Source organism: Vidua macroura, chromosome 10 (assembly GCF_024509145.1).
Source record: "Vidua macroura isolate BioBank_ID:100142 chromosome 10, ASM2450914v1, whole genome shotgun sequence".
In the NCBI taxonomy this organism is placed as follows: Eukaryota; Metazoa; Chordata; class Aves; order Passeriformes; family Viduidae; genus Vidua; species Vidua macroura.
Genome location: NC_071580.1, coordinates 21,659,739 through 21,672,184, shown reverse-complemented (window position 1 = coordinate 21,672,184; position 12,446 = coordinate 21,659,739). Strand labels below are relative to the sequence as shown.

Genomic DNA, 12,446 nt, shown 5'->3' with positions numbered 1-12,446 from the left:
TCTCATCTTAGCCAGTCTAAAATAATTTATGTGCCACTTGTCCTCCAAACTGGCCTTGCTATGAGCTCATCCATCTATTTCAGGTTCTTACCTGCTCACAGCTGGGGAGAAGGCTTGAATTCACCTCTCCCTTTTCTTCCACAGCTCTAGCAAACAGTTTTCCTTGGATTTAGTGCCTGAACTGCAGCACTTTCACCTCCAATACATCCTTCTAGAAGATAAATTATCATACTGAAAAAAATGCCCTGTGCCAAATGCTTAAAAGAACAATTTATTAGCAAATCCTCTACAAACTGGTTTGAGTATGGGGGGATGCATTTTCTAGAGAGGAAGAATGATCAGAAACGTGCCAGTTCCCTAAAAATGGGAACTGTCTGTGTCCAGGGATGGCCCTGGGCTCCACACTCACATCTGCACTCCAGGACTGGAGCTGGAACAGGAGCTTGGGAGAGGGAGGTTTTGACAAGGAATTTGATACACACTCATGGTATACTCATTTAAAAAATGCAGAAGGGACTTTGCAGGCTGGAAGGGAGGAGTAGATAATAAAAAGGACATCAGCAGCATGTTGGACCCAAAAGAATACACAGCATCTAAGCTGTTGCTGCTGGGATGTCACAGTCATCCAAGTGCAGAAGATCCAAGAAGTGACCTTTCCCTTTTTTTTTTTTTTTGACCTCTATGAAGTTTCATTTCCAGAGTTCTCCCAAAGGTTTATTCTGAACCTCCTGCATAGTTTCCTTTGCAATGGACTTGATTTCTCTGTGCAAGTCTTCAATGCTCTTTGAAGCATCCACTGTCTGTTTCCAAGACAACAAAAATACAGGAGAGATAACAGAGAATAAAGAAATGAGAAAAACCTTGTTGTTAACATCTGCTTACCCCCCATTACTCAATAGGTTATTCTTCCTGAGTAGTGAAATGAGCTAATTACACCTCCTCTCTGCAGTTTCTGCAGTGGATCTGGGAGAAATCAAAATATGTAGGAATAGACATTTAAGAAGTAGATGTGAGAGTGAGTGAAGGTAAACAGAAGAAACTGCTGCTGCATGTTGTTTGCTGGCAGTCGCGGGGGTGTGTGACAGAGGCAGGTAAGCTAGGGATTCAGCCCAGGTGCACAAAGAGCTGACTGTGGTCTCCTGGAATAGGGAAGTGTCCTCTCTGCCACTTCTCACAGTGCCCTTGGCTGGTCCCCACTGTGTGCCACGGAGCAGAAGTGGGAAGGGGCAGCACAGGGATGTGACAGGCAAAATTTGGGAGCTCTCCCTAGAGACCCCCACCCCAGTCCCTGACAAACCCATTGGAGTTAATTCCTCACCTTCCAGTTTAGGGTCTTGTCCTCCATTAGGCAATAGAAGGACTGAAGAACTTTCTCTTGGAAGGAGCTGGTCTCATAACGTTCATGTCCAAAGTTGCCTCGTTCTGCTGCTGCTTCTGGGTTTAACTGGAGGAACAGGATCAGGTCTGGCTTTGGGAGTCCAACATCAGGCTGTTTGCACCACTCCAGGCTGAAGTTCTGCCCCAAGCAAAGACAAGAGAGTTTGAGGTGACACACAAAGACAGGAAAGCAGCAGGTTTGCTGAAGAGTGAGGTGGGGAAGGAACAGCCAAGGATGGCAGGAATTGCAACCCAAAACACTCATCACAGACTACAAACTGAACAGGTGATAGCCCAGCTTACCATGTGGGAATTCAGTCCTGCTCATTTGGGGGTGAGCAGGTTTTGTCAGGTGTTCAGCAGCTCCTGTGCTTATTTAAGTTGAAGAAGAGTGAAAGCTTTTCACGCCTCTTCTGCAGATCCCATCTGAGCTCTACCAAGGCACATTCTGAGCCTCCACACCGCCATTACCACTCCAAAATTTTCTCAGTCCAAAAGAAAGCTGCTCCCAAACACTAACACCACGCAGCTGCAATGGACATTTCTCTGAGCCCACATAGGCTCCTTTCCAATACTCACCTACCCAGCAATTTCAGCCCAGGCAAAACAGATGCAGTTTTCCAGCTTTTGGATTTTGCTGACAGGTCTGAAGACTTTCACCAGGCCACGCGAATCCATGATGTTGGTGAGACTAGAGTCCACTTACTGCTCATCCACATCTTAAATCACTCTAAGAGGAACTGGCACATCTGCCCTCCAGTTTCTCCCCAGATGTTCTGTATCTTGGTAATCTGGGTATTTTTGGGATGTATGTGCAGTGGGTTTTTCAATCCCATGAGGGCATAAGAGAAGCTGGAAGTGCCACAACATCTTGGGTGTGAGCTCTGGCAGCCAGCAGACTTTTGTGTTAGGTATGGGCATCAGCATCTCCCCTTCTCCTGGGAATGCTTATTGAGTGAAAAACATGCCAAACTCCATTCTTTTAAGAAGCAGAGGTGGTCCCTTCCAGCAGAAAAGGATGCCATCCCTGCTTCCCAAGGGTGGCATCCACATGGCTGAGCCCTGCAGGTCACCAGCTACATTCAAAGAAATGTAGACACTTTAGGACACCCTTCTTCCCCCACCAGAAAGTAGCAGAACATTCCTTGCTGTGCCCATGTGGACTTGGGATCATTATTTTGGGGTGACTCTGCTCGTATTACACATCCTGGCTCTTAATTTGGGGCTTTTGCAGACACCTGATTAGCACCTAAATGTTTCAATGCATCTGTCTCAGGTTACACAATGTCCAGGAAAGCAGGAGGGTGGGAGAAGATGCAGGTGAGGGCGCAGGGCTTGGGGGCCCAGGATCTCCTCAGTTCCTCCAGGAAGCAGGGAAAGGCTTGGGCAGGAATGAATGCAGGTCACAGGTGGTGCTGCAGCATGGCTGGAGCTTCTGTGACCACTCTTAGAGGACTGATGGCTGCTCAGCGGGAACAGGACACATCTGATGGCTGGGACAGGAGTGTCTGTGCAGAATGGCTCCAAGGGAGGCTGACAAAACTGACTTGCTCTGAAAGCAGGGACAGGCCAAAAGGCACAAGTGGGAATGCCAGAAATTCAGGCTAAATGAAGAGAATCACCTTTACTCTGAAGGTGAGCAGAGAAGAACCCAGAAAAGAATGGATATACATCCCTGAAGATACTCTAACCTTGGCTGGATGTAAGCAAGTCTTCTTATGTCAGGAGGCTGAATTCCACAGATCCCTTCTAACGTATGTGGTTCTGTTCCACAAATTGATGGGCCAGCAGCCTGAGCAAGTACAGAGAGTCTTTAATAAACCCCCAGAATCATTCTCCAGAGTCACACAGGTCAGCTTCCAGTCCAGCAGTCTGTCCAGATTTACAAAAAGTCACCAAATAATTTTCTCTGCTTGATCTGGGGAAGGGTGGACCCATGTAAATATCTGAGCTGAAACTTCCATCCCTCATCTCCCAGAAGAATGGCTCCTGGGCCATTCACACCAACAGCCTGAAGCTGCTTCCCCAAACAGAGAGAGGGGCAGGGGCTGCTGCAGGTCTCACTCACCCCTTTGGCACTCGTGAAGGCCACTCCAGAGAAGGCGTATCTGTCAACCACCACAGTGATCCCTTGGTGTAGCTTCTCTTTCATCATCGGTCTGAAACCATGGGGGAAATAAAATAGCAAAGCTGCACTCCTTTATGGTGACAGAAATGAAAGGAGTTCATCTAAAACTCCAAGTATGTCATCTTTAAGGGAGTTCAGCTGTGATGCAGGTGAAGAGCTGTTTGTATTCTCCAGCAGGCACTGACCAAATGCCCTTTCATGACACCCAAACTCAGGGTGCCAGCACTGGGCACTGCTCTAGGCAGCTCCAGGGCTTCCAGGCAAGATCACCCATGAGCTATATATTAACATGGACAGCTTAGTCCTCTTCCCTTTTTAGGTGGTACAGCAGATTTTGTGATACGCTCTGCCACTTTTATTCATGACACTACTTCTTAGAGCTCACTTCTGTGCATTCTGTTCTCCCTTAATTGGCACTGCCACTACAGCAGAGGCAGCAAAGCTTTTCTGTAAAATGAGAACATTTTGGAATCTGTATTTCCAGGTAAAAACAACAGCCAACACTGATTTCCCCATGTCCACACACAGACTCTGACTAAAGCAAGGACAGCCAGTTATGGCTGAAGGTAGCCTTTGGCTACAGGGGAGATTTGGACACTGTCACTCACAGGGACTGCCTGGCAAAGCAAGGTATCTTCAGGAAAGAGAATAAATTCACAGTCTGGACTGGTTCAGTCTCTGCTGCCCAATTTTTTAATCCAGTACAGCACAGGAGTTGGAAATATGGCACCAATGATTAAAAAAAAACCCTAAACTGTGGGATCTGATCTAAGATTACAAGGGCAGGGTTAAATGGGATATTGAGAAGAAATTCTTCCCTGTGAGGGTGGGGAGGCCCTGGCACAGGATGCCCAGAGAAGCTGTGGGTGCCCCATCCCTGCAAGTGTCCAGGGCCAGGTTGGATGGGGCTTGGAGCAACCTGGGATAGTGGAAGGTGTCCCTGCCCATGGCAGGGGGTGGAACTGTCTGGGCTTTAAGGTCCCTTCCAACCCAAACCATTCTGGGATTCTGTGATTAAATCCAAAGCTGTATGACACCATTTCCAACCTGTTCTCCTGTCTAAACAGGATCACATTCTTGTACTTTCTGTACCCACTGCAAGCTCAAACCCCGTGGGATCCAACACCACCCATTTTTCTTTCACAACTGAACAAACATCATCTTTACACGTGCTCCCAGCGGTTGGCAGAGAAGAGCAGGTGAATGGTGTGGTCCTCCAGGTTCTTCTCCCTCCCCAGGTAGGAGCTGATCAGCTGCCCAATCTCTGTGGTTCTGTCTGCAGGAAAGACAGAAGATGCAAAGGCTGCCCCAGACTGCTCTTCCCAGATGGGTGTCCATCTCTCTGGGGGTCTGTCTGTCACGGCTGGGAGGCTGGCTGAGCAGGGCAGGGTCTGTCTGTCATGGACGGGATGAGGTCAATCCAGGGTGGGAGTCTGTCTGTCTGTCCCTCAGGGGTGCCAGGAGCTTTGTGCAGGGTGAGGGGGGATATTTATTTGCCACAGGTGGGAGGAGGTCAGTCCGTAAGGGGCTGGATCTACCTGCCTGTGACAGGCTGGGGGAAGGAGCTCGGTCCATCCGAGATGAGCGTCTGTCTGTCTGTCTGTCCGTCCGTCCGTCCGGGATGGGAGGAGTCTCTCCGCCCGCCGCGCGTGAGGGGCGGTCGCTCTGTCCGGGCGTGAGGGGGGTCCATCTGTCCAGTGGGAGGCGGTCGGTCCGTCCAGGGTGGGAGGGGTCTATCGGCCAGGCCTGGGGCGGTCCCTCCGTTCAACCGCGGGGGCCCGCCCGGAGCGGGGATGTGTCGCGAGAGCCCCCGGCCGGCAGCCCGCCCCCTCCCTCCCTCCCTCCCTCCCTCCCTCCGTGGCCCCGCCGCGCCGTACCCGGGAAGCGGAGGAGGTCGGCGCGGTGCCCGGCCTCCCGCAGGGCCTCCACGAGCCGCCGGCCCTGGGTGCTCTTCCCGGCGCGATCCACGCCCTCCAGCGCGATCAGCGCCCCGCGCCGCGCCGCCATGGCCGCGCGCGCGCCCCGCGCCGCCCCGCGCCGCGCCGCCCCTTCCGCCGCGCCCGCCAATCGCCGCCCCGCCCCGCCCCTCATGAATATGCAGCGCGAGCGGCGCCGGCGGCCAATGGGCGGCGCGCGGGCCGTGAATACGGGATGAGGCCGCGGGCCTTGTCATGCGGGCCCGGCGGGCGGCGGGGAGCGGCGCGCGGGCCGCAAGATGGCGACTGCCATGTACCTGGAGCACTACCTGGACAGTGAGCGCGGGGCGGGGGCGGCGGAGGGGCTGGAACGGGGAGCGGGCCAGGGGCCGGCGCGGGGGCGGCGGGATTGGGGCGGGGGCGGCGGCGGCGGCAGCGCGGGAATTAAAACTGCGCCACGGGCAGCGCGGGGGGGGTGTGGGGGGGGGTGGCACAGTGGTTGCGTCATCATGCGGCGCCGGGCTACGTCAGCGGTGCGCGCTGGGGAGCGGGAGCGTGCGGCCATGGCGGCTGTGGGGGTCGGCGGCGCGGGGGTCCCGCTGGCCCTCGGCTGGGCCGCCGCTGCCGGCCCGGTGCCCAGCAGCCAGCACTCAGGCAGCTGCTCAGGGCCTGCTGAGGCGAACGGGCGGCTCGCGGTACGTGCCTCGCAGGCTGGCTTTGGTTGGGAAGGACCTTAGAGAACTCCCCTGGTTCCAGCCCCTGCCACGGGCAGCGACACCCTCCGTTGACAAGGTTGCTCAGAGAATTTAGTGGCGTTTTTCTTGTAGGTATTGAGAATCTGCCGTGCGAGCTGCAGAGGAACTTCCAGCTGATGCGGGAGCTGGATCAGAGAACAGAAGGTACGTGCAGCTGTTTCGGCAAGGAGAGGCCGGGAGAGCCTGGCCTGAGGGACGGGGAGAGCCCCGTGGAGGCTGGGCTTTAGAGGACGTGGCTGTTCCTTCCCTCAGGCTGAGTGCTCTGCAGCGTTTGTTTCTTGCCTGTGAGGACACAGCTCACATGGCAGGGCTTGATTTTGTTTCCAGTTTAAATTCATAGCTCTGTGATCACTTTACTCAGTGGCCATTTGGATGGCCTTTCTTCCACGTGTTTCCATATCTAACAAATTCTCAATTCCTGTGGGCTTTGCAGGACGATTTTTTCTTCCTTTTTGAAGTTTTTGTTGGTATCTGGCTGCACATTAATTATTTTAGTTTTGAACCATTAGAGCAGTGAGCGATGGCCCAACAAGTAAAATGTTCTGTATGTGGGAAGAGAGGCTGAAACTTGTGAACCCATGGGTTCAGTTTCTGATCTTAACTGTGAATTAACTGTAAATTAACTTCTGAATTAGCTGTAGAACACTTGAGAAAACAGAATCACGCCACAAGTGTCAAAGAGTGAACACCTTTAACTTAACTGGTTTTGTTTTTAAAAAGGAAAATGTATTAAGGAATTGAGGGCAGCATAGCAGCTGTCAGGAAGGGTGTCCTAAGTAGAAACAGAAAATCAAAAATACCTGCTTTTTTTTTTTTTTTTTTTTTTTTTTTTTTTTTTTTTTTTTTTCTCCAGACAAGAAAGCAGAGATTGACAGCCTGGCAGCAGCCTACATCGAGTCTGTGAAGAACATGTTACCTGAGGAGAGAGTGGAGCACCTGAGGAAGATCCAGAGTGCCTACAGCAAGTGTAAGGAGTACAGTGATGACAAAGTGCAGCTGGCCATGCAGACCTATGAGATGGTGAGCTGTGGAAAAAAGGGCATCCTCTGCAGTGGTGCACGTGGAGATGCTTCACAGTGTCAGCTTTCCCTCACTTTTTCTTTTTGACTTAAATTTCTCACCAAAACAAATTATTAGTCTTATATTTCTCTCTTGCCATCCCCAAAAAGCTCTTTCCTTTGGCACCAGGTTTCTCTTTTGCTGAAGAATTTGAGTTTGTCGTCCCCCCCCACTCCTTGGAGGTGGCTTTATCAGCAGCACTTGTCTGCTCTGTGATAATGCCAGCAAATTTACCCCACTCCCTCCTCCCCAGCAGCTCTCTGTCACTGATAATTTATTTGGGGCACACTTAGTTGAAAGCAAATTGTTTTTTCTAAGCCAGCTGCTGTGCTGTGTTGTGGAGGAACAGCAGGAATTCTGCTGTTGCTATTCAGTTGCTATGTTTATTGGGCATCAAAATTTGCTCAATGGACCTTGAGAGAAAACCCCATTTCTTAAGATGCAGCTTTCCACTTTTTTTTCCTTCTGTCCCTGGAATAATTCTTATCTGCACGTGTTTTCCCCCCTGGATGAAAGTTGAGTGAGGGGAATTCTTTTGACTGTACTAAGTGTTTGTTGTCCAGCTTGCAGAGATGCTTGGGGTTCTGCTACAGCTGCAGTAGGTGTTTGATTGCCATCAAATACTGCAAAAAAAGGAAATTATGTCCCAGGAATGTCAATGCCCTAGATAAGTAGTGAACTCACTTAATGACAAACTATTGCAGCGGCACAGTTTGGAGGTGGTGGCTTGAAATCCTGGTTCTGAAAGTCACTTTATTGCAGCCAGGGTGGTACAAGGTACTTAATTAATATTGATATTGAGGCTAGTCAGCCTCTGTCTGTATTTTTGAATCACATGACAGTGGAGTACCAGGGGAAACCCCTAACTGCTCTGCTCAACACATTTCAAGGACTGTCTCTGAATTTTGAAAATCACACAGACAAACCCATTATTTTTAGTATCTCTCATCTTGTTTTGTTCTGAAAATCATTAGTCTGAGTTGCTTTGACTCTCTGTTGCCTCTCTTTTCCTTCCTTTCTGCTTGCTTGTGGAGGGACTGGGTCCTTGTGCCTTTGGCTCCCTCATTCCCTCTCCCTGTGCCATTTCCCTTTTCCCAGCCCGTACCCCTTCCATGCCTCGCTCTGCACCACCACACTCTGTTCCTGCTGATAACAGCCACGTTTTAGCCCTTCCTGTTCTCGTTTGGGGCTCTTTTTTTGGCTGTTTCTTTGTAGGTCAGTTTGTGGTTTCCTCTTGGTGCAGGTGGATAAGCACATCCGCCGGCTGGATGCAGACTTGGCGCGGTTTGAAGCTGATCTCAAAGATAAACTGGAAGGCAGCGACTTTGAAACTCCTGCATCCCGAAGCCTGAAAAGTGGGTGAATTTTACACAATTGGGAGCCTTTTCCAGCACTTAGAATATCAAAGCAGGAGGGCTGAGATGTAAAATAGGCTGTTAATTCTGGAGGAAGGAAAGAAATGTGTTGTTCTCTGCTTGTTTTTAATGCTCTTCAAAATGCTTACAGTGGGCAAGAGATGAAGAGAAATGTGGTGCTGGGATCAAACTTACTGTCACTGTTTCATCCTGAGGTTGTTACTGGTTTTAAGGAGGGTGCTGTGCCAAAACTGCACTGGTGTAACAGTCTTAGTTTTGGGAGAAATTAGGAATTAAAAGAAGATGCCATTTTCTGTCGTGTATACTGAAATATTGTGTGATTACAGTGGCATTTGAATGTGGATACAGCAGCACAGCACAGCTTTATGCCTTTGAACAATGAAATAAGGGGTAGGAGCAAGGAGGTGGAGAAAAAAGTTATGTTAGTTATTGAGTAATCTATTAACTGTGTTTAAAAATACACTGAGGTGAAAAAAAAATACTGCCTGTCTAATCAAGTGTGATGCTGTTTATGAACTGTGCTGACATACTGCAGTGCTTTGTTGCCAAAACTACAAACACAAGTTTGGTGCTCAGTTGTTATTTAATTTGGTGTATTTGTGGCTTAAAAATGCATTTCAGTCAGCATATTCAATTATATATATAATGAGGATTACTCAATTACATATGAAATAGGGATTTCAAGACAGTAACTGCATCAAAAGAACACCAGCTGGGGATGTTTCTGCCACTCAGGCTGAAATGATGGGGTTGTTTTTCCTTTCTAGAGGGACGAAGTCAGAAAGACAAAAGAAGCTCTCGTGGTCGAGGCAGGAGAACATCTGAAGAAGATACACCAAAGAAAAAGAAGCTCAAAGGAGGGTAAGGCAGAGCCAGGCACAACTCCAGGGCCTTGGGCTTAACACTTCATGAATTTTCCACAGGCTCATATTACCCTATTTATGACTCATGTCCAGATGGTGAGCAGTGTTAAGGGTGTTCTGGTCTTACTCCATTTCATTAATGGCCTGCTTAGGGCAGGCCAGCATTGTTAATTAACTCCTTGGTTGGCATGTGGAAGCTCAGCGTGCTTGGAACACCGACTGGAAGGACAAGATCAGCCTCCCTCTTGCTGTTGGCAAGCTGGGAGAAGGTAGCTTTGATTTTTGTCACAGGGCTATTTTTAACAGTTGCTTGTGGTCTTGATGGTAAAAGAAATTCACTTGGCCATCAGGACAGAAACTGATGTTGTGCTGCTGTTCTAGAAATCTTGGAGAATTTTGGGGAGTTATTTTCAAAGAATTGTGTCTTAGGTAGCCTTGAATAATCTCATTTGGTTTTGAGAGGCAAGGAGGAAAGCATGTCCCCTCTCTGAGATGGGATTTATATTAAAGGGGCTCTGTTTATTCTGATATTTTCAGGTGGCTAAATGGAGGGCAGGAAACTAAAAATAGTTTTTGTGGACAGCTACTGGCATGTCAGCACATCCCTGTCAGGGTAAAAGGGTTCACTCATGCCTGATGATGAGAAAAAAAATCTATATTGAAACAGACTGGGGAAAAACCCCAAACAGGTTATTGTACCCCACAACCAGGTGTGATCTGTATGATAATTTTGTTACTTTACTCATGACAGCTACAAATCCCTCTCTTAATTCTTTCTAGTCATACTGTGTTTGATCCAACCTACCTTATGATTTTAATTACTGGATTGTGGTAATGTAATGCAGGCTCTAAAACAGGCTCGGTGTGGTTTAGGGAACATAATGTAAAACACTAGTTTGCCCAAGTAGGATTTGGATCTTGGAAACGCCAAATCCCAGAATGGTTTGAGTTTGGAGGGGCCCTAAAGACCATCCCATTCCAGCCCCTGCAGTGGGCAGGGACACCATCTACTAGCCTGGGTTGTTTCATGTTTGGCCATGAACACTTCAGGAATGGGGGAGGCACAGCTGTTCCAGGGCTTCCCTACCCTCACAGGGAAGAATTTCTTCCCAGTATCCCATCTAACAATGCCCTGTGGCAGTGGGAAGCCATTCCCTTGTAACACAGTGCTGTCTGCAGTTGAGAAGTGTTTTGTCCTGACTCTGTCCTTGCCCACAGGTCTGAGTTTGCTGATACCATCCTGTCAGTGCATCCCTCAGATGTCCTGGACATGCCAGTGGATCCCAACGAGCCCACCTACTGCCTATGTCACCAGGTGTCCTATGGAGAGATGATTGGCTGTGACAACCCAGATGTAAGCATTTGAGAGGTGTTTGTTGCCTCCCAACCCTGTACAGTCCAAGGAGGGGGTCCTTGCTCAGTTAGCTCATACCAAATGATGGGAATATTTGTGAGCCACTAAGAATCTCCTCTGTGGGTTTTCCCTTTCTCTTTTGCAGTGCCCAATCGAGTGGTTCCACTTTGCATGTGTGGACCTGACCACCAAACCAAAAGGGAAATGGTGAGTGTGACAGCATTCAGCTTTGGGATTTTTATCAGGCTGCAGTTTGCCTCAACAAGAATTAAAAGCCTCTTGTGACCCTGACAGAGGAGCTCTGCTCTTCTCATCAAAGGGTTTGCATCCTCTGTGATTAGGGATTATTTTAAGGGTAGAAGAGAGAAGACAAACCTTGTTAAAAGTCCATTTCCACAGAAGTCTTAGGTACTGGTGGGAGCAAAATTGCCTGATAAGCAGAGCAGGTTTTGACCTGAGGCTTGTGTAAACATGGACATCTGAGGTTTGCTCTATTGTCACTAGTTGTGGCTCTGCTTAAAACAGACACAGCTACCTCTTCCTTTCACTTCTGGAGGCAAATTTTGAAGACTTCTCAGGGTTTTACTATGTGCTTGTCTTGGAAAGGATCACGGGCTTGTTATTTTTATCTAATGGATTGTTTTAATCAAATTAACAAATTGCCTGCCAGAAACAGGCTTAATTGTGCACAAATGTTAAAAAGAGCTCTCGGGCTCTGTGCTGTTAATTTCAGGAGCTAATTACTGCCTCTTTTTTCCCTACAGGTTTTGTCCTCGTTGTGTTCAGGAAAGAAAGAAAAAGAAGTAAGGAGTAGAGGGGGATACACCATCGAGGCAAGAAGAATTTAATATATTCCTTCACTCATGTTGCAATATTACCTTTGATTATTTTTGTTAATCTATCCTCCATCTTTTTCCAGTATGATATTTAATTATCCAGTGGCCAGTTGAAATTCCTGTTCTTTCCTGAGACAATGACTTTGGGAGGGAGTCCCAAATCCCTTTGCCACGGAGATTTTATTTATGTTAGTCTTGCACAATAGTACTGAGGGAGGGTGTTGCCTTTTCTGGCTGTTTCCATTTCCCTGAAGATTTTCTTAAGTACATCACTGTGAAGATGAAACCTACAGTATTCTTGGAGAGAGAGAAGGTCAGATTTATTCACCAAATAAGATGAAGGCCTGAATTGTTAGCTGTGGTTGCCTGTGTGGCACATGGGTAAATCAGGTTTTAGGGAAAGGCTCTATGAGGATATTGTTTGTTCCCATGATGGTGTGGCTCTGCTGTTGAAGAAGGCCATCAGGAATGTTGTAACAGAACTTCTTATCTTTTTTTAATGGGCCACATTTGCATGTTACTGACTTCTCTAGCTGCCTTTCAAATGAATGTGAATCCTTGCATTAGCACAGTGTCAGTGGCTGCAGCAGAAGAGAGAGGAAATCAGGAGCTGGAAAGCAAAAGTCTCTGGTTTTTCCTTCAACTGAGATACAGAAGTTGAGGGAAGAGCGGAGATAACTCTTGCCTTCATATGTCTCCTGCATCATGAGGCTTACCTGCCTTCAGTGAAAATATAGTGGGGAAAGGTGTTCCAGGTTTCCTTCCTGCTGGTGGAAGGAATT

General features: G+C 48.5%; 2 protein-coding genes across 4 annotated transcripts; one reads left to right on the top strand and one right to left on the bottom strand.

Moving 5' to 3' along the window:
- Window positions 1-250: 250 nt before the first annotated feature.
- DTYMK (deoxythymidylate kinase) lies at window positions 251-5,525 on the bottom strand. The gene is made up of 5 exons (XM_053986756.1): window positions 5,383-5,525; window positions 4,673-4,781; window positions 3,446-3,536; window positions 1,319-1,516; window positions 251-800 (listed from the first exon to the last, which is right to left on the bottom strand). Exons 1-5 carry the CDS (start codon window positions 5,510-5,512, stop codon window positions 690-692), a joined length of 639 nt encoding a protein of 212 aa, XP_053842731.1. The 5' UTR covers window positions 5,513-5,525; the 3' UTR covers window positions 251-689.
- Window positions 5,526-5,628: 103 nt separating this feature from the next.
- Window positions 5,629-11,705, top strand: ING5 (inhibitor of growth family member 5). Of its 3 annotated transcripts, none has more exons than XM_053986951.1 (8): window positions 5,629-5,757; window positions 6,232-6,320; window positions 7,030-7,196; window positions 8,479-8,590; window positions 9,379-9,472; window positions 10,693-10,828; window positions 10,974-11,035; window positions 11,593-11,705. In XM_053986951.1, the coding sequence occupies exons 1-8, from the start codon at window positions 5,657-5,659 to the stop codon at window positions 11,633-11,635; spliced, it is 804 nt and encodes a 267-aa protein (XP_053842926.1). In that variant the 5' UTR covers window positions 5,629-5,656; the 3' UTR covers window positions 11,636-11,705. The 3 variants fall into 3 exon arrangements, with proteins under 3 accessions (XP_053842926.1, XP_053842927.1, XP_053842928.1); XM_053986952.1 differs by having other exon boundaries at window positions 5,651-5,757; window positions 6,249-6,320; XM_053986953.1 differs by lacking the exon at window positions 5,629-5,757 and adding an exon at window positions 6,017-6,116 and having other exon boundaries at window positions 6,249-6,320.
- The last annotated feature ends 741 nt before the right edge of the window (window positions 11,706-12,446 follow it).